General features: G+C 38.5%; 1 protein-coding gene across 2 annotated transcripts in view; it reads right to left on the bottom strand.

Annotated features, from left to right (window-relative positions):
• The window catches only part of COL19A1 (collagen type XIX alpha 1 chain), an 895,475-nt gene that overhangs the window by 616,479 nt on the left and 256,602 nt on the right, over window positions 1–22,394 (bottom strand). For both annotated transcript variants that reach the window (XM_089681326.1, XM_089681327.1), the window contains exon 11: window positions 8,180–8,224. In XM_089681326.1, coding sequence (XP_089537452.1) covers window positions 8,180–8,224 — 45 coding nt within the window. The remainder of the gene's footprint in view (window positions 1–8,179; window positions 8,225–22,394) is intronic.

The raw sequence follows: 22,394 nt of genomic DNA, 5'->3' as shown, positions 1-22,394 counted from the left end.
GTTATCAAGATCACAAAAGGGTAATAGGTGCTTCATTATAACCAAACTAAGGTCTGATCGGAGGACAGAAATCAAGTAGGGAGGTTTTTGTTTGATAGTCTTCATCATAAATATTGATATTAGACCCATATTAGAAATGTGTGTTTCGTTTCATTACAAATCAATTTTTGGCCGAAAATTTGTTTTTCATAGATTTGGAAGTATATGAATCTCTGAATGGACATATTATCAAGGAATGTCAAGGAATCCAAAAAAAGTTATAAGGAAATTAAGAAATGCATTTGTTTCATTTGGATGATGTCACATGATATGATAGTAGTTTGGGTCCATGCAGAAATTAATTAAATTTTCAAATGTGTTGGAAATTTGGATTCAAGTACATTTGTGATTTAAATGGAATTTGTAATTGTCATAGTCAGTCGGTTCAGTTCCACAGTCTAATGCAATTCTTTGGTTTCAAGATTTCAAGGCCATTGAATTTTGCATTTTTGCCATTGCGTCGGAAAATATAGAATCCTTCCAAATAGTTTCAATATATGAATAACAAATCCACCCGAAATATCAAAATCGAAAACTAATATATAGCAATCTTCTTTAAAAGCTGCAAAATATTTTAAATCCACCCGAACCATCAAATATAACAAATAAAGTTCAACATAATGAATATGATGAAACAAAATTCTTCAATGAACGAATGCATCTGAAACAAAACAAAGATTTCTGGCATGCACATGTCTAGCCCATAGGTTAGCGTGTTGAAGCTCAGGGAGTCAAAAGATATATAGCTTCACTGATACATGTTTATGTTCTGCTGCATCAAAAAATGCAGACAAGCTTCCATTTCCCTTCCTCTGTAGGGAACAAATGTGATCATATGTGCATGGTAATGCTGCAACATGCTTCAACATACCATTACATAAAGGTTAATGCTGCATTGCATGTTCCACCTGATGTTCCAGCAGTGAAACTGAGAGTCAAGTTGAAGCACAGCGATCATGGGTTGCTCACTGTGCAGCTCCTCCATTTAGAAAACATCTTGTGTTCTTTTTAAAGAACACAAGGTGTCCTGTTATGGGACAAGGGGAAAATGTGACATTCATATGTCTGTGTGAAGTATTACATCAATGAAATTAGGCATTATATCAGGGGTATATCTATAGGAAATAGTGCCTAAGGCAAGCGTTGAAATTGTGCCCCTGTACAACATCAGCCTTCCCTTGATCTCACAGTTCAGTTGTCTTCTCTCTCACAGGCAACCATTATTTGTAGTGCCTTCTCCTGTCCTGGACAGTTACCAGGAAATCACAGGTTTCTTTATTCTTTCTGCCAGACCCAGGCCTGGTACGGGAGGTTTTCCTGTACACCTTTAGTGGCAGCCGAAAATGTGCCTATTGTTGAGTGGCATGGTGTCCATTTTAAGTGGTGCCCAGGGCATGTGTCATACGTGCCTTACCTTGGATATGCCATTGTATCATAGCTCCTCAAAAAAAGACAGGGATGAAAGTTTGCCTGCTGTAGTGCACATTCATTTAATGACTAAGAATATGTCTTACCAGCTGACCTATATTAAACTTCTATTTACATGGAACCCATTTCAACTATTAAAGATTGTCATTTGCAATATTTGCTACAACCACCGAGATCTGCAGTGATAAACTGTAACTATTCAGCTGGAAATTTAATTTTAGGTTTATGAACCTATTACAGTGGGGCAAAAAAGTATTTAGTCAACCACCAATTGTGCAAGTTCTCCCACTTAAAAAGATGAGAGAGGCCTGTAATTGGCATCATAGGTAGACCTCAACTATGAGAGATAAAATGAGAAAAAAAATCCAGACAATCACATTGGCTGATTTGGAAAGAATTTATTTGCAAATTATGGTGGAAAATAAAGATTTGGTCAATATGAAAAGTTCATCTCAATACTTTGTTATATATCCTTTGTTGGCAATGACAGAGGTCAAACGTTTCCTGTAAGTCTTCACAAGGTTGGCACACACTGTTGCTGGTATGTTGGCCTATTCCTCCATGCAGATCTCCTCTAGAGCAGTGATGTTTTGGGGCTGTTGCTGGGCAACAACTCCCTCCAAAGGTTTTCTATGGGGTTGAGATCTGGAGACTGGCTAGGCCACTCCAGGATCTTGAAATGCTTCTTACGAAGCCACTCCTTCATTGCCCTGGCGGTATGTTTGCGATCATTTTCATGTTGGAAGACCCAGCCACGTTTCATCTTCAATGCCCTTGCTGATGGAAGGAGGTTTGCACTCAAAAACTCACGATACATGGCCCCATTCATTCTGTCCTGTACATGGATCAGTCGTCCTGGTCCCTTTGCGGAGAAACAGCCCCAAAGGAAGATGTTGCCACCCCCATGCTTCACAGTAGGTATGGTGTTCTTTGGATGCAACTCAGCATTCTCTCTCCTACAAACACGACGAGTTGTGTGTTTACCAAACAGTTCTATTTTGATTGCATCTGACCATATGACATTCTCCCAATCCTCTTCTGGATCATCCAAATGCTCTCTAGCAAACTTCAGACGTGCTTGGACATGTACTGGCTTAAGCAGGGGGACATGTCTGGCACTGCAAGATCTGAGTCCCTAGCAGCGTGGTGTGTTACTGATGGTAGCCTTTGTTACGTTGGTCCCAGCTCTCTGCAGGTCATTCACTTGGTCCCCCTGTGTGGTCCTGGGATGTTTGCTCACTGTTTTTGTGATCATTTTGACCCCACGGGGTGAGATCTTGCGTGGAACCCCAGGTGGAGGGAGATTATCAGTGGTCTTGTATGTCTTCCATTTTCTAATTATTGCTCCCACAGTTGATTTGTTCACACCAAGCTGCTTGCCTATTGCAGATTCAGTCTTCCCAGCCTGGTGCAGGTCTACAATTTTGTTTCTGGTGTCCTTCGACAGCTCTTTGGTCTTCACCATGGTGGAGTTTGGAATGTGACTGTTTGAGGTTGTGGACAAGTGTCTTTTATACTGATAACAAGTTCAAACAGGTGCCATTGATACAGGTAATGAGTGCAGGACAGAGGAGCCTCTTAAAGAAGAAGGTACAGGTCTGTGAGAGCCAGAATTCTTGCTTGTTTGTAGGTGACCAAATCCTTATTTTCCACCATAAATTGCAAATAAATTCTTTCCAAATCAGCCAATGTGATTGTCTGGATTTTTTTTCTCATTTTGTCTCTCATAGTTGAGGTCTGCCTATGATGCCAATTACAGGCCTCTCTCATGTTTAAGTGGGAGAACTTGCACAATTGGTGGCTGACTAAATACTTTTTTGCCCCACTGTATCCCTTCTATCAGCAAAACTGCATAGGCAAGGCAGCTGTCTAGAGCTTTTCTTGCACACTGGAATGTGTTACCAAAAGTTATAACTGTATGGCCAATCCATTCTATTTAGTCCCCCACTGGGACTTTAATGTAGCAAAATAGTGAAAAAGAATTTTATACACATTCAGAAACACCTTTACTGATACAAACATAAAAGCACAACACATCCTAAAAACATACAAAAGTTCTGGTGCAATATCCAACTATATTTGTGATATGTGCTAATACCCCTATGTCCAAGGCAGGAAAATAGGTACAATAAACTTTACAGTAGAATTTCTTAAACAATTATATCCTGTCGAGGAAACCCCAATGCATTTAAATTAACCAAATTAGAATCTTTATCAGGGGAAAGAATGATGGTATCGAAATATAAAGAAAGGATGGAAATATATGAAAATAACCAAATATAGCATATATTGAACTCGACATATGTATAGAGGTGCTCACTTACATACAAAAGTATCACAGTTTGATGTATACCAGAGCTTGATAAAAAGCAAATGCTGTTACCCCAGACCTGCAGACATTAGTCAGATTTGGGGTGCCCATACAAGAGCACACAAGGGATTACAAGGATTCTCCACCACCAATCAATTTTATATTTTCACTATTTTGCTGCATTAAAGTCCCAATAGGAGAGTAAATAGAATGGATTGGCAAAAATAGGGATGTAGTAGCAGTCCACTGTATATTGCATAGATGTTCTTTTTTTGTTGTAACTGTATGCTGCTCCTGGCAGCCTTGCCACACAAGCCATGGTCTAAGCTGACTAAGCTGAAATCCTGGGGACAGCTTTGTTCTGCACTTATTCAGAATATGCATTTATGTCTTGGACAGAAAAGCTGGCACACAAATGACACATTTCTGTAAATCCTGGTGTCTGTGCCGTTTGTGACTATTCATGAATGTGTGACACAGATCAGCCCCCTACTGCAGCTTTTTTCAGAGCTCAGTGTCTAATATAAAAAGTACAGGTCCACATTAAGAATTTTTTTTTTAATGTGACATGACTTACCTCTAATGAAACTAGACTGGGCAAAATATCTTTTTTAATCAGCTGGATCACATGGCTGATCCACTTACTAAACTCTCATATACAATTCAAGCCAGTTAGTAGTGAATTGTAGCTGGAATAGTGAGTTCAAATAAGAAAGGTGAGCCCCTTTCAGTGCAATATTTTTGTAGTATGAAAGTAATGGCCATGTATCTGCTGCTTAGAAGAACCAAGAGATTTACGATACAGTGAAATTAGATGTGAAAAGTGCAACAACTCAGAACAACCAATCAGAAAGCATCTCTAAATGATCTGACTACTGTCAAGTGAAATCAGGTACATTCAGATGGGTGACTGATCTTTGTTCATACTCACTGTTCTGCTTTAATAATCAAGCCTGTTGGAGCTCAATAAGGTCACACAACAATGGTGAATGTGATGTGTTTGTTATTACAGTGATGCATTTGTAGCAACTGCCTTTAATTAAAACGTGACTGGAAACTAATATATTTATTTCATATGTCTAGGATAGGCTGCCAAAAATGTTTAGCTGTGTTGTGTCTGTTTGCTTGTTTTAGCCAATATGAAGTTTACATATTCCATGATAATACCCTTAGGAAAATATGAGTGGCTTGAAGGCTGGAGATTGTTTACTGAGCCGTTTAAGGCGAAACAAGCTTCATCCTGAAGTACGTATGGCCTGCAGCTGCAATCATTGTTTTTCCTGAGCTAGGAGCCACATAGGAAGATTTATTTCATTATTTTTACAGCAAGTTGGTGTGTATGTATATATATATATATATATATATATATATATATATACACAGTAATATAAATATCAGTATTACTATATATAGATAAACAAAGTCCTTTAGAGTTTCTTAATTTTTTAATTGGTGAATATTCATCTCACAGGAAAAAATAATACTCACTGCCTGGTTTGGCAGTAAGGGGTAGGGGAGCCTGTTTTATAATATAACTGTCATTTACAAGTGGACCGCCCATTCCTACCAGAACTGAATGTTTTCCACAGCAATTTATCACAAAAACAAACTCACTGTCCTTTTGCATTTATAAGCAAAATAATAAACATAAAAAGGGCAATAGAAAATTGTAACCAGGAAAACATCAAACAACACTAACTGGATAGTTTGATACATAACTTGATCTTATTGCTTTATATTGTTATGCACAGAAAAATCCAATGCAGATATTACAAAATATGTTAAATATGTTATTGCATCTTGTATAATTTACTACAACATTTGGTCAGATCATTTTGCATTCAAGCCCTCTGTTTGTTTTCTGAGTAGTGCTCATCTTTCACTACTATACATAGTAGTACTGCACCCAAAATCTTCCCATCCTCATTCCCCTTTTTTACACAACTCCTTGGTCTTTGTAAAAGCAACTAATATTCAAGTGATTCTAAAGGGTTTTTTTCTTTTCAATAACAAACTGTCATTTTGGTTTTACACATAGCAGCCAGGATCCTTTTCTTCTCGGGTACCTCCCCCTAGCCCATACCCCTTGACAATAACAGGCCGTTTTCTTTGGGGACACTAGTGCATGCTCGCTCCTAAGCCCCATTCTATGCATCCATAAGATGTATAGAGCAGTGTCTCGCCCCCACCCCCACCCCCACTTCGCTCCTTATTGGCTCACTGGCTGTGACAGTCAATGAGGAGAGAGAGACTCGAGACAGCCAAGGCTCCCATGCACATCGCTGGGCTCAGGTGAATATAAGGGATGGGGGGAGGGCTACAAGGGGAGCAGCACACAGGAGGTTTTTAACCTTCAAGCATAGAATGCATGAAGGTAAAAAAACCTTCAGCCTTTACAATCACTTTAAGTATAGAATGACATTTACTCTTATGATATAACACTAATAAAGAACCAAATCTTTTGTACAAATGATACTTCCCATTGGGCACACACCCCACCTACTGTAGTACAACATTCAATAGCTCTAGTAGAACTAGAGAGGAGTTTCAGTTTCAGATTAAATATGAGTTAGAACTCAATTTGTTCACAGTTCATGGACTCAGTAAACTAAAGCGACTGCTCAATGCTATAGGAAATGGTTACCATAATGCACTTCTTGGCATTAAATCACCATATTCTTAACTGCACTAAAGTATACTAACCTGATTTTCCCTATTGCCATAGCTGACAATAAAGTTAGACAATCTACTGTTTTCAAAATGTCAAGAAGGGCTAAAAGAAGAGACAGAGGTTCTGTATATGCAGCTAGTAGGGGTTAAATAGGCTCTGCATATGCAAATGAAAAAAAAGGCTCTGCAAATGAAAAATTTGTGACACCTAGAAGAGGTGCCAAAGAAGAACTTCTAGGCTGAACTTCCACATAGTGACAGGCTTCAGTGATGTTTTTATGTTTTTCCACTCATGGCAGTCAGGCCTGGCTGCAGGCAGCAGTCATAGGAACCATCTAAACCTAATGGTTTCAGACTAATTGGGGTCCGGGGTGACGTGAGCATTCTTTGAAGTGAGGATACCATGGACTATTGGGTGTCCAGGCTGGATCACTGGCCAGACCTTACACAATACACGACGGAGCATCTGGCTTGCCATGAGGCAGTATGCTTTCTGAGAGGGCCTTCAACAAAGCAGGTGGTTTCATGACAAAGAGACAAATATGCCTGTTCTCTTGATACTGTCAACCAGTTCACTTTCATTAAAAAGGACCAGTCCTGGATCAACAATGATGACAAAACCCTTGCAGCTAATGTGATCAACTAAATTTTACCTTGTAATCCAGCCCCCCCCCCCAAAAAAAAAAAAAGTACCTTACACCATTACCAGCACCTGCCAACACAGCTGGCTTGCCACCATTGCCTGCTCCTGTGGTCTCTCCTGCCCTATTCAAGTGCTCTGGCGCTGCAAAGACGCTACATACATAATGTTTCTACAGCAGGATTCTTTTTACATACAGTGCATTGTTTTTTTATTCGTAAGGTATTGTCTGTGAAATAATATTCTCTCTTTTTTTTCTAAATAAAACCTACCTCATCTTCTCTTCTTAAATTGTGGCTTAAAAAGCTGCTTATATACAGTGCAGTAACTGTAGATCATTTCTGGGTACTGTCTCTGAAATAACACAATCTAATTTTTATTTATCATAAAAACTGCCTTGCCTCTCCCCCTTACTTTGTGGCCTAATAAAGCTGCTTACATATTTTGCCCTGGTGTCCAAAAGTAGATGCAAACTCTAACTGATTGTCCTTTATTTACTGTCCACAAATGCTATGTATCTTTTAGAATATGATGGTGGAGGGAGGGAAGAGTTTTTACATGTTAATGCTGTTAATGTGTATCCTGAAACATCTTTACATCCTTTCCACATGCACTGTCTATAGTCATAGCAGGCTGAATTTATGTTTTTCAAAAAGGCACACTTTCTATTTTCATAGGAGCATGCTATAGAGGTGAGTGTGAACTCAACACAGAAGCACAGAATCAGAGCTTAAAATTTCCATCATTTTATTTGTGAAACAGTACTAGCTCATACCAGAAAAAACAGGGAATAACGTGAAAACATTTATAATAGATTTAAACATTTACTCCATTAGTAAATATAATAGATCCAAAAATCATCATTTTGGGGAAAAAAACATGAACCGTAAATTGTTTCTGATACATTTCTAATGTAGTATATTTGTGCAATGTTTGTATAACGCAGAAAAATATTTCATTTACATACTTACAACGTGTATACCTCAAAAACTATATATGTTGAACCCCTGATAATATGTATAAAAATATGCATTTGGTATTTCTTTATTAAGTATTATATTTCTGGATGTGCAAGATATTTTTATTCCTACCTTGGGACCGATAGGGCCAGGAAGTCCGTCAAAACCTTTTTCTCCCTGAAATAAAATATCATCATTACTAAAACTGGAACACTGTATTACGTATTCCTTTTCATACCAAGTTATATTAAAGACAAAAGAAACATTACAGCGAAACATCTGATAAAATTAATAGTCTGCTTTTCATATAACTTCACCAGTTTATTTTAGATTAAACCTCATTTACCAATCTATTTACCATATACTAATTTATTTTTAAATGGTTATTCATAACTGCAGACATTATCCCCATATGCCATTGATTAAAAATGTTAAAAACGTTGTACAACAATATTATTCCAAATCTGTATTCCAAATATTTGTTTAAATTAAAGTTTAGCCTTGGTTTAACATACCATTAACAGATAAATAAAATATAGTAAACAATAAAGAGTCATATTTTGGAAATGACTATTTTCAGACAGGAACCATAATAGTTTTTGTTTAGAAATACATTGTTTGTAAATGATGTTCCCTATTCAAATGTTCCAGATCAGCCAAGGTTCCTAAAGGGAAGAGAATGTTCATTTTCAATATTCAAAACAGCTGGTTATTGTACAGATAGATTCTTCAACTTGTTCGCTGATGGTGCACCGCTGTCCTACACAGTAGATCTCCTTGAAACATGCAAAGCCAAACATTAAAAAGATATTGGTCTGACACCTGGATGATTTGTTACAACTGGATGACTGATACACTGAAGATATTGCATATATTTTCAGGTCTGTTAATGCACCAAATATCATGGAGCATAACCAATTTTATCCCCTTTATGACTGAATATAAAACAAAACTTAACAGCCAGACCCAATTTTTCTACTTTGACATGTGTTAGTAAAATTGTAAATTTGATCACAACTACTTTGTGGATTATACATTGTTTTTTCAGGACAAATTGGGGTTTCATTTGGTGGTAAATGATAATTAATATCTCATGATTTTGTTTTATTATTATTAAAAGAAAACTGGATCAAAATAGTATTTTTTTTTTTAAAGTGGTTGTAAACCCTCCATGTACCAATTGAAGTGACTGGCCTCAGTTGAGACATAGAGATGAAACAAATCCTCCTACATAAATTGAACCTGTTTATCTACAGCCATCTTTCCCCTACAACCGTTCAAAGTCCAGAATTTACACAGAATCTCTCAGCTCTAAAAATCTGGGGGCGGGGAGCAGAAGTTAAACTCAGTGAAGAGAGCTCTGAGAGCTGATTGGAGGGAAGGGACACACCTCTCTTGACACAGCACACGGGGGCAGAGTTGAGGCTGTCCCCTCCCCTATCACCATTTTTCTTTTGGTGTCAAGAAAACTCAGAAGTGATTCAATCTGATAGCAGAGGAATGAAGCAGCGGGCAGAAATGACAATATTCTGGACCGAGACAAGTACACACTATAGAGGGATATGCTTTTTTCATATTTCATGTCTGAGTTTTACAGCCACTTTAATTTAGCTGTATATTTCATGCTACTACCATAACCTAATACAAAGGAACACCCCAAAATAAATTCTCCTGCTTCTGAAAAATCACAGAGATACCACATATGTGTATGTTATTTGTTGTAGTTGCCGGTAGTATGGCCCAGAAACAACAGTGCACATTTTGCTTTTTTTTCATCCTACTTTAAATATACTGACTCTTTGCCCTTACCTTGACCCTAACACTAAAGCTGACACTGACCTAGAGCAAACCTTGATCTAGCTATTTTTTCTTTATTTTTTCATTTTTGTTATTTTTTTGCACACTTTTGTTTGTCTACATCTTTCTTGCCTGCAAGGAGAGAACAATACAATATATATTTCTCTTCATTCATGGGAGAAAGAAAACACAGGGGCAGGTTATGCAGTGACTGATTACTATGACAGCCAATCAGAGGATATCACAGCAATCAGGTGACCGCGAACCTGGGGTCCCTATCATTGGTGAGAGCCCAGTCTTTGTGCTGGGAGCACACTGTGGAGTGCAATCCCAGCACAAACACAATTACACATATATGCACCACTCACATTTAAAGCCCACCTTCTGGGTTTAACATGCAACATAGCTAAACATAAGAGGTGCAATAAAATCACTAGGGATAGAGTACTAGCATTGTGTGAAAAGTAGGCACAGTGATACATTACCAGGTTATTATGAGCAAATACATTTAAATATATCGCTTGAAGTGATTAGTATATCACAATTGTTATACTTTAATGGTTTTAGCATGACAATGTGCCAATTATGGTAGGCCATATTTCCATTGTATTTTCTTATTGCCCTTTGCCCCATCATATTCAGCTATATTGCTTGAATTCTTTAAAAAGTATTTTTTTAAAACAAGATGTAGAAGCAGCACTCAGCTCACCACAAAAGCATCTGTTAAACTTTCCTGAACTCTGTTTCATTGTTTTTACACTTAAAACAGATAATACCTAACCTGGCAAAGATAAATTACACTGTACAAAAGTTTAAACATATTATGCTTGAAATAAAATATTATGAAATCCTCTTACAGCTTTTAAATTTGCACCAACTCACCACATTTGCTTTACTTTTCAAATGCTTTTGTTTATCTTATGATAGCCTAGTTTACAGAGGCATACGGATATGTTTAAAGCCGGCTCAGAGAAAATGGGCAAAGATTCAAAGACATTTTTTGTTTTACGATTTCACAAGTACTTTATGGAGCATTAATTTGTTTATTAATACTTTAAAGAAATACAACCATAAAATATACACATTAAAGTGGAAATACACAGTTCTACTCCAGCAATGCTGTGTTCATGAGCACCCTCTCCGGCCACTGACATTTTTGACCAATCTTTCTATGGCCACTTTGACTGGGAGGGTCAATGTCACTCCCATATGTGCCTGAGAGTTTATTCATCTTGGCAAATATCAAAATTATACACTGAGCTGCACGTAAATCTCAGTGTACATTGCAAGCAGATAAGAATTCACAAATGCAGAAAAGACATAGTTGTTGATTTACTAAAGACTAATAGACTGTGTGCTTTGCAAAGCGCAGCTGCACTCTGCACGTGCAGTTGCTCCAGAGCTTAGTAAATGAAGTAAAGCATCACTTTGCAAAGAATAGTCAATCATGTGCAAGGCAAATAAAAAAAGCAGCATTTTTACTTGCACATGATTGGATGTTGGAAGTCAGAGCATCTCTCATTTACTAAGCTCTGGAGTAGCTGCCCTTTGCAAAGTGCACAGTCTATTTGCCTTTAGTAAATCAACCCGCTAGTATATCTCTTCTGCATTAAAAATCCTGATTGTTCACATATATTTATTAAGTAAAGTTCCACATTAATACCTGATATAAGATGCTATAATGCTCACTGCTCACTAAGTATCAGTTTTATGTTCATGTACAAATATGTCAAGTGTAGGGATGAGCAAATCTGTCTGGGTTAAGTTTGTGGGAGGTTCGTCAAACTCTGCTTGAAATATGCTACTAAAATCTGGCTATTTTCAAGGCTAATAGGCCAGCTATTGTCAAAAAGGGCCAAGTGGAACTGGTCAATGCCATGGGGGACATCAAATAAAGAAAAAACACATTTTAAAAATACCATTCAATGCAACTTTAAGGGTGACCTAAAAAAAACACCAATCCTTTGAATTACATGCTTGGAAGATGTCTTTAAGCAATGTGTGATGCTAGGGAAAAGTATTATTTTCACAGACAGCATCAGTGGCATCACATATTTTGGATCTGTAATTCATTTTTTTGCCATTTACAATTAGTTTGGCCTAAATAACGGACCATCACCCTAATCTTATTCATTTGAAATTATCAAAGGCTTTTTTTAGGTCCTTTTAGGATCCAACACCTGATTTTTATACAGTGGTAATATGCTTGACTTCAACGGTGGAAGTAGCAGCAACAACGGATCTAAAAGATATGGTGACATTTACTTAAAAAATAAAGCTAAAGCCCTCAACTATATAAAATGTGGCCAGTGGCACAACAGTGTAATAGCATAGTTTGGGAGCTTCTTTTTTCGTAGTACCACACTATTGTTTTAGAAATATCAAAACACACAAAAAAAGCTGATGTCCAGCTGTGGAAACATTCTCTACCTCCTTTACAGTGCTGGTATAAACTGCAATGCTTGAGGTGCAATACAGAATTTACCTTGCAGCAAACATTAAAAACTTGATAGGTGAGGTCTGGCTTTGCAAGGATTGATGGGTACTGGAATAGGGCACAAATGTCGAGGCACAAAGCAGGATTTACCCTGCAGGAAACATTATAAATTTTGCAACTGATGTCCAGTTGCGGAAACATTGTATGGCAACATTACAGTGCTGGAGCACCATATTAGACCATGAGAGGTGGCAGCAGCTGGTAATGATGGCTGTATACCAATTTTGGGGGAGACCATATGAAAGTCTGATTAGTCTGTAGCATCAGCAGCAGAAGTTTTGTAGTCATTAGTAATCCAAGACTGGTTTATTGGATTTGAACTTGACCACACTATCGAGAAACAGGCTATTTTGTTAACAAAAAACTGTCTGCTGCACTGAAGGCCTTCTCAGACAGCAAACTGACTGCAGGACAAACCAGAAGTTCCATGACATACTGTACAAGCTTTGTCAGTGGTCCAGCCTGGAAACCCAATAATCCATGGGGTCCTCACTGCTGAGATTGTCTACAACCGCCTTGGACCAGACGTAATTAGCAATCCTGTGGTTCAGAGGATCAGAGGCATATTGGTCTCTTACAGGGGATTCTGCAACTATCAGAAAATTAGGAAAATACTTTCTTAGGCAGCATCTTGGGCTCTCTCTGAGATTGTGTCAGTAGACTGGCCAGTTTACCCTTATATTCGAGATTCAATAGGGTGGCCACCCAATAGGGGTCTCTCTCTTTGATGCCCCAAATTATGAGTCCTTGCCCAGGCATTTGATTATTAAAAACCCCATGCACCACATGCATGCAGCAAAGGACTCTAAGCCCATAGTATCAGTGAGGACAACACTGTCCTTAACAACCCTACCCCACCCACATACAGCTCCTGGGGTTTGGGTGGGAAGGCTTCCCCATTTTCTCCTGCTCCTCACCATAAGCACCCCAATAATCCTCTTTTTAGTATTATCCCTCTGCCTTTTGCTAGCTTTGCTTTATAGGGATAGAGAGAGTAGTCAAAGGATCCTGCTTGCCCTGGAAAAGCAGTCTTCTTCTTTCTGTGCTGTGACTCCAGTGCCCAGGATATCAGGTCATGGAGTGTGCACACCAGGAGGAATACTATACTATTATCACACAGGTACTTATTGACAGCATGCTGATGCAGCCTCTGCAGAATATTTCAAGCATACGGAGGAGGTCACAAATGGAGATGTTGACAGACAGGTTGCTGGGTAAACACTGGCCAGGCATGACTGACTAAAACAGCAGAAAACCCTTCTGGAAGGACAAAGGATGTTGTGGAAGCAGGTACTGTCAATGAGTACACAAGTGTAAGCATGTTGTTAATGTTCCCCTTGATGTGGTGTATCTTATGCCCCTGAAACCCTTCATGAAACATCCCTCCATGTCACTAGAATCCGCAGACATTGTGGCACATGCAACCGGATAATCTTTAGGAGGGCAGTGTGGAGGAACAAGAAAGAGCCTTTTGCTATCAACCTGAGTCATTGAGGTGCTGCTCCCATCAACATTTGTGGTGCAGAGTCATATGTTTACACTTGCATTAGGTACTCAAATGGGTGGCACTTTTAACATGAAGACCACTTTGGTGCTGTTTTCAGCAGATACATTAAAAAAGGGCAACACTATAATGGACTACACTAGAAAACTCTTTGTACTGGCCCTGTGGATAGCAGTGTGTGGCAGTGCAGCCAGATGGATTAGGATGGCTGCTCTTTCCAGTTCACTGCAAGGTGCCCCTTGACAAAATCCCCCCTTGCTGGGGTTTTGCCTCTCTCAAAACATTATTTCTCTCCAATGGACAGAAGCCATATCTGCCAGCTCTAAAATCCACCCCCTTTTCTATGCTGAGCCCATCTGGCAGTAAACTCCAGCTGCTGGAACATCACTGCCTCTTGTTACCCTCTGCCTTATGTCCCCTCCTTCTATGATCCTGGCACTGCCTATGACCACCCACTGCAGCAAGTCAGTGATTGTATGATCAACAAATTCTACTGACTCTTCACTGGCAGTTTGTGGAGCTACAGTGCAAAGAGGATAAAGAAGAAGAAAGGAATGTTAGCAGAAGTTGCAAACAGCTGGCTTCTCTGTACATGGGAGGATAAAGAAGAATAATGCTTTGACAGTCATTCAACTACCTCTTGCACATGCTGTGTTTGTATAGTATGGCCTCTCTGAGATAGAAGAGGCAAACACACCCTACTTCTAAATGAAGTGGCGTGAATGTGGCCTGACCACCACTTTGTCCTTCAGGCCATTAGGGAATTGAATCTGAAGAAGAGGGGAAGTGAAGACAGATTTAAAATCAGATTTGCCAGATTTACACTGAAATTGTTCTTTTTCTTTAAGAGAACTGTGGGATAAGTGAGAGCCATTCTTTTTTATTCTTTTTTAAGAAGGTTAAATTATACATCAGTAAGGAAAAGTAAGGACTATACATCAGTTAGCTTCAGCCCTTTTCAATAAACAGTTCTTTGTTATTGTTTATTTTTCCACATAGCGTTATGGCTTTGGATGGTGAACAATACATGAAAAGCAAAGAATAAAAGCAATACCTAGTAGGAAAGTACTACGAGCACAATGTGGATATGAAAAGTAAATAACAAGAAACCATCTCAAAAAGATTTTTGAAAAAAGAAATAGAAAATGTAAAGTTAGTATAGTGAGGAAATTTTAGTTATCAGATTATGGGGTCTGTTTATAGATACTTTGTTGACTAAGCAGTATTCTGAGTTTAACCTCTGTTTCACATTCATTGAAAAAGTAGTGATCTACAGACTAAAAACTAAAAAAATGCCTTTTAAAAGTTGTAAACAGAAATACCGAGCAGTATTCTAGATCCTTTTTTTTAAATTACACTTTCACAGCCTTTTAAAATATGGAAGCACTGAACTAATGAGAGAAAATGTTGAACTTGACATCCAAACAATGTTTTATAGACTGAATTAAAGTGGAATAGAAGACAAGCTGTTTGAAAAAAAATGGGCAGTTTATAAATATTTTAAAGTTAGAATCTTTTTTATAAAGATCATTTTGAGGCAGGGGTCCTGAAAATTAAAGTTGAAGTTTAGGCATGGGCAATTGTACATGTAGTTAGGTATGTAAGTAATTTTACAATAGTTACATTGGCTCAGCTTGAACAAATGTTACTATGTATGTGCCATACCTGTGGGATCCCCATGGAAGCTGGAAAACACTGTAGTAAGGACCATTACTACGGTGATCGCCACTAGTTTTCGGGTCCCACCCTAAGTGACTGCCCTGCTGCATTGTGAACACATGACATTGCTTGCTTGGCATGGGTTACATTCACAGAGCACTTTGTACTTTTCCAATGAATACAAAGAATTATCTGCTCAGATGTGCTAGAGAGACGGGGCAGGTAGGTGACATTACCTATCCCATCACATACAATCAGATAACACTTTGCATTCATTGAGAAAATGAAGCCTCAAATAGAGCACACTAATCTTTCTTCCAGAGGTTTCTGACACAGGTTTTAATGTAATAGATTCCTTTTTAGTACTGCTTATGAATGCTGCCAATCATAACAGGACACGCTTTGGGCAACGTTTTGACTTTGAAAGTTATATATTGTAGATTATAATGTTTTGAAAACCCAATAAAATTGGAAATGAATAAAATATTAGAAAATAACAAAGAAATTGAGTTGATTTACTAAAGGATTTAAGGCTGTGTTCACTTTCTGTACCTAATTATGTGGAAAAATCTTGTTTTGCAAATTGGACTTTCAGTTTTGCTAGTTTAACTACCTCTACACCTTTAATTACTCAACTTCACTTAGTAAAAGTTAAGATTTAACCTGGATACTGGAAATTCAAAGTAGATCTACTGCCCAGATGAAGATACTCTGGCAAAATGCATTTGGCAAGGCTAGACCCTTGTGATGCCATCATGATGGTGATTCCATTCCCATGCACCTCAGGATTGTTACTGGTTCTCAGGATTGTTTTATGATGGTGCTTATTTTAAACACCTCAACAAGTAAATGCAATTTCATGTTTTTAAAGTGGTAGTCCTGTCTATAAACTAGGCCTAAACCTGCTCCCAACCCCCATTCTTTGCCCTTTACTAACTATCTTGTAAAGAAAAGATGTGTATACTTACCTTATCTGAGGCCACTCTGGTCCAGTCACATGATCGGCTCCCAAGGCTGGCCTCAAGGGAGTGAATGGACAGAGCACAAGCTTAGTTAGGTTTTGACTAGACTAAGTTTAATTTTGAGAACAATTCTTGCACAATGAGCTTTTTACCTATTCTGTTCTTTTGCATGTTACTGTGATTTGACGTATGAGAGTTGTTTAAAGAGGAAATATTAGAGCTTGGATGAGGAGTACTTTTGATTTTCAGGCTATTTCTGTTTAACTTGTACATAAATTATATTATTATAATACAGGAGTTATATAGCGCCAACAGTTTGCACAACACTTTACAAAATGAAGGTAGACATTACAGTTACAATACAGTTTGGTACAAAAGGAAACAGAGGGTCCTGCTCATTAGAGCTTACAATCTAAGAGGGAGGGTTGAGTGATACAAAAGGTAATAGCTGTGGTGGATGAGCTGATAGAAGAAGTAAAAATCAGTTTACTAGTTAGAAGCAGGATAAGCTTCTTTAAAAAGAAGGGTTTTCATGGATCATCTAAAGGTGGATAGATTAGGAGATAGTCAGACTGATTGGGATAGGAAGTTCCATAGGATGGGAGAAGCTCGGGAGAAGTCCTTCAGGAGAGCATGGGAGGAGGTGACATGGGAGCTAGAGAGCAGAAGGTCTTGGGAGGATTGAAGAGAGCAGTTTGGTTGATATTTTGAGACCAGGTTGGTGATGTAGCTGGGGGCAGAGTTGTGGATTGTTTTGTAAGTTGTTGTTAGTATTTTGAATTTTATTTGTTGGGCGAGTGGAAGCCAGTGGAGGGATTGCCAGAGAGGAGTAGCACACAGTGAACGGTGGATGAGCCTGGCAGCAGTATTCATGATGGACTGGAGGGGGGATAGCCTATGTAAAGATAAGCCAATGAGGAGGAAGTTGCAGTAGTTGAGGCAAAAGATAACCAGGCAGTGAATTAAAAGCTTTGTGGTTATAAAGGGACATATTCTGGAAATGTTGCTGAGGTTGAGGTGGCATGATTTGGACAGGGATTGGATTTGGGCCTGAAAGGATAGTTCAGAATCCAGGGTTACCCCTAGCACCCTGACATGCGCGGATGGGTTGATAGTTGTGCTATTGATCTTGACCAAGAAATCAGGGGAAGAGGCATGTGGGGAAGAAAGATTATGAGCTCAGATTGAGTTTTAGGAAGTGGTGTGACATCCAGTCTGATATGTCTGTTAGTAAATCAGTGATATGTGAGGAAACTGATGTGTGTCATCAGCATAGAAATGGTATTGAAAACCATGGGAAGCTATCAGCTGACCCAGGGAAGAAGTGTAGATCGAGAATAGGAAAGATCCAGGGACAGAACCTTGGGGGATCCTGACAGCAAGAGGAGTAGGAGAGGAGGAAGTAGAGTTGTAAGTGACACTGAAGATGCGGTGAGATAAGTAAGATTTGAACCAATCAAGGAGTTTAGATGCAAAAGGAAGTAAGGAGATGGGCCTTAGGTTGTTAAGACTGGTGGGGTCCAGTGAGGCCTTTTTAAGTATGAGGGTGACTAGTACATGTTTTAGGTTTGGGGAAGATGCCAGTAGAAAGGGAGAGATTGAAGATATGAGTTAGAGAATGTAGGATAGAGCCAGAAGGTGACGGAGAACAGGGGACAGGTGGTTAAGTGGACATTATAAAAACATTTAGTCTATAGTAGCTAGGTTAAACAAGGGAAGTATTGATTGTGCAGGTGGACAAGGAGTGTAAGGTGAGGGAGATATCTGTACAGTGGAGATCTAATCGTGGATTGTATCATTCTTATTTTTGAAGAGATTAGCAATCTTCTGAGCAGTGAGTGAGTTAGTGGGTGGAGGTAATGAAGGATGAAGTAGAGATAGTTAAAGGTAGAAAAGAGTTGATGGGGAATGTGTGAGATGGTGTTAATGAGAGTGATAAAATAGGTCTGTTTGGCAGTAGGGAGGCAGGAGTTGTATTTTTGGAGGGCAGATTTATAATGGTTGAAGTCTTGCTTGGCATTAGTCTTACACCATAGACGCTCAAGAGCGCAGCTAGGTTTTCTGAGGCATCTGGTATTGTTTGTTTGCAAGGATTGTAGAGTCTGATTCTGTATGTAGTGAGGAGGGACCATTGTGTCCAAGGTGGATGGCAGTGAACTATTATAGACAGAAGCAGGGGCGGACTGACAACTCATGGGGCCCCCGGGTAATAGGGGATCATGGGGCCCCTGTGTCCTTGCCCAAACTCAACAAAGCCTATGAAAAAGGTACCAGGGGCATCTCATGGGGCCCCCTACTGACCCCTCAGGCAGTGCCTATGTTTCCAAATGGTCAGTCCGCCCCTGGACAGAAGTGGTCAGGTTGGGGCAGGACAGGGCTGAGATTTTGTCAGATTTTGTGAGAGAAAGTCTGTTGTAGAACAAAAAAAAAAGGATTAAGATGGCGAAGGTTTCTACGGGTAACTCTTCTGTAGCTGGAAGGCAAGGAGGAGGAAGCCAAGAAGAGAGTGAAGCTAATAAGGGAGTGGTCAGAGATAGGTAAAGGAACATTGATGGGGTTGCAAGGAGTCATAGGATGGAAAATACAAAGTCAAGGCAGTTGCTATTGGAGTGAGTAGAAGTGTGTGTCCATTGTTTTAGGTCAAAAAAGGAGGTTAGGCTCAGACGTTTAGAAGTAGCAGGAGTGTTAAGATTAACAGGTATGTTGAAGTCACCAAGAATGATTGTGGGAGTTTCAGATGAAAGAAAGTAGGGTAGCCAGGCATAGAAGTCATTAAGGTAACTTGATACTAGTCCAGGAGGCCGATAGATCACAGCAATTTGCAGAGAAACTGGAGAGAATAGATGAATACAGTGAACTTCAAATGAGGATAGGGACAGAGAGGGGGGGGGACTAAAGGACCTGAAAAGTGCTTTGAGGGGATAGGAGGATTTCAACTCCACCTCCCCTCCATCCACTAGGCCTGGGAGAGTGAGTCCAGAAGAGGCCACCATGGGAGAGGGCAGCAGGAGAGGGAAAGTCAGATATGTGAAGCCAGGTTTCAGTAATTGCAGGTAGGTTAAAGGGAACCGGAAAATGGGAGGCTGGTTCTAGGAAGAAGAGGAATAGAGGGTGGTGGTTGTGTTGGTCAAAGGAAAATGATGGCAGCCCAGGGAGAGGGGAGAGGTGAGGAGATAAGGGCATCATTTGGGAGACAATTGTCCTTTGTTTAAAGGGTGGTTTAATGCTATAATAATAGTTTTCTATATTATCTGTATTTTTATATTTTTCACATTTATTAGGTTATTTTTTACCTTATATGCAGTATTATAGTGTGAGTGGGGTTCACTACTATTGTAATTATAAGATTTTCATATGTTTATATTGTTGTCAATATCAATACAGCAGCACATGAGCATATGGGGTATGTTTTAATGCTGTATTTGCATTTTCATAGTCTATTAGGTTTTAGGGTTAGCACAAAATTGTATGTGTATTTATAGATCATATGTAATCACACTAAGGGAAATTCGTAACCTAACAGGAACACAAAAGCTTCTGCAGTAAAATAAAAAAAACATTTAATTTGGAGACCCTGTAAAGGAAAGCGCATACACTAAAATATACACATTCAGATTTTTTATTAAGAAAAGGATGATTAAAATGATACTATGATTTACTTTTAAGATGTCATTATGTCTTGATACACCAGACTAAATACCATATTACACAAGGTAGGTGTCTTAATACTAATTCCACACTGCACAATCACTTTCAATATAAATCATATATAAACACACATACAGTCCCATATACAGTATGTGAAAAAAAATATATAAAAAAAAAAATTAAAATAAAAAATAAAACAAATAAGAACTCCACATGTGTATATGTCCTTGTTACTGAAAAAATAAAAAAAACTTAAACTTGAAATAATTTTGAAAATAATTTGTTCTGTGCTTCATTCTGTGCCAAATTCCCATCAGCATTAACTGCTCATCTTATACCTTGACCTACATTCCTTAGGTCATGTGCACTTGTCCCTTTAAGCGAAAACAACCGAAAAGATCCACTTCAACAGATGATTGTTTTTTTGGAACACACCAAGGATACTCTCCTCTAGCACCTTCCACCAAAAAGCTCCAGAAAATCATAGAAAAAACATAATTGTGCTTTCTGTAAATAATATATATTTATTGATTAAAACCACATAGGAAATGTATTCACAATGTAAGTGCATGAAACTTGAGCACCACAGGCATCTCACATAAAATGAATCACTGTCAGAGAATTATTATAGAGGTTGCAGCTTGTGGATGAAATACTGACACCTCGCTATACTATTCTCCTTTATATATGATATGACTGTATATTGAGAATGATTGTGCAGCACAGAATTAGTATTAAAGGAGAAGTTCACCTTTCGTAATATGTTACAGCCATATTCAGGGTGTAACATGTAACATGTTACGAATGGGCCAGTCTTCCCGCTCCCTGTTGCGTCAACTAGTGGGGGATCTTCTCCTCCCTGCTAGCTGTCACAATTTTAAAATTAAAAAAAAAACATCAGTCACTGTGTTCCGTGAATGAATGAACTACAAGTCCCGACAGCCTTTGTGGCTGTCGGCTTGTAGTTCTCAGTGAACTACTATGGAGCTGTGGAGTGCCATGGCAGTTCACTGATTCTTCCTGTCAGTATATCTGCTTGCCCCTACATCCCATACGGAGAAGCAGATATACTGACAGGCCTGCAGGAGCCCTACATGACACCAGCAATCTACTGAATGCTGGTGCAAGACTTTATCGACTCCAGGAACAAAAAATAACAAATTAACAAAATGTGCATTTTTTTTGTAAAAAGTGAAGTTATCCTGAAGTTATTCAGATTTGGCGTGTGGTACACTAGGTGGATTCCTGCAGCAGCACAATTTTTAATTGTTGTATTCATAATATTTTTTTATTTCGTTATTACACATTTTGGTTGTTCCATAATATTTTTTGGGTAATTTTGCACAATTATCTTGGAGTGTGTCACATTTATTATTACTACAAAGGGGGTGTGCAGGGGCAATTTGATTTCTTTTATACAAGGTAGATATGTCGTGACATTTTTGTTTAAATATGGTTTCAATTAAAACCTCTCGAGAGTCAGAGGATGTCAGAGGATCAGAGGCAAAACAGTCAGGCAACTAGCATTTTCCAAAAAAAAAAAACAAAGTCAGCAATGGTACTTTTAAAAGAGGTTTGCTTTAAGTTAATGAAATCATACATAAATCTTACAGAATTAGTAACATTGTGAAACAATATACTGCTGACTATTTACAGCAATTACAAGCACATTTACATAATACTGAAAACCCGTATTCATCAGTTCTATCCCTATTATAAATTTGGATAGGGCATAGTACCAAATTTACATTTTTCATATTCTGCTCAGCACCATGGACAGTAGTTCAAACGTAGAGTGTCTCGGCATGAAACAAGTGTTATGACTATCATACCCATAATATTTAACACTTGAGAAAACTGTTATAAATAAAAGAAAAGAAAAATAACCAAAGAAATAGGCTGCAAGCAATATGGTTTATAAATGTATGTGCAGAAAAAGCTGTTTACGCCTCTTTGATCTTTTATACACCAACTCAAAAGATTTCCATTACACTGGATTATCACGGATAAATAAAATAGCCTGATATGCTAAAGCATTTCAGTAAAATTCAGTGTTTTAGAATATGGCACAATATATGTAGAATGAGCTTTCTGGGTTGCTGTTTACCTACCTAATAATGCAGTATGACAGTTGAACTAGAGGCTGCTGAAATGTTAAAGATTTGGAATGAATACAGTACAAAGATAGCCTTATTTACCTCATTACTATCTCACTGGTATTTATTGGGAGATCCCCCACATAGTTGATGGCATTGTGGTTAAGTAGAAGATTGTGTTAAG

Source organism: Staurois parvus, unplaced genomic scaffold (genome assembly GCF_062004578.1).
Source record: "Staurois parvus isolate SC_StPar_1 unplaced genomic scaffold, SC_StPar_1.0 ptg000264l, whole genome shotgun sequence".
Taxonomy (NCBI): Eukaryota; Metazoa; Chordata; class Amphibia; order Anura; family Ranidae; genus Staurois; species Staurois parvus.
This window is presented reverse-complemented; position numbering and strand designations above follow the sequence as displayed.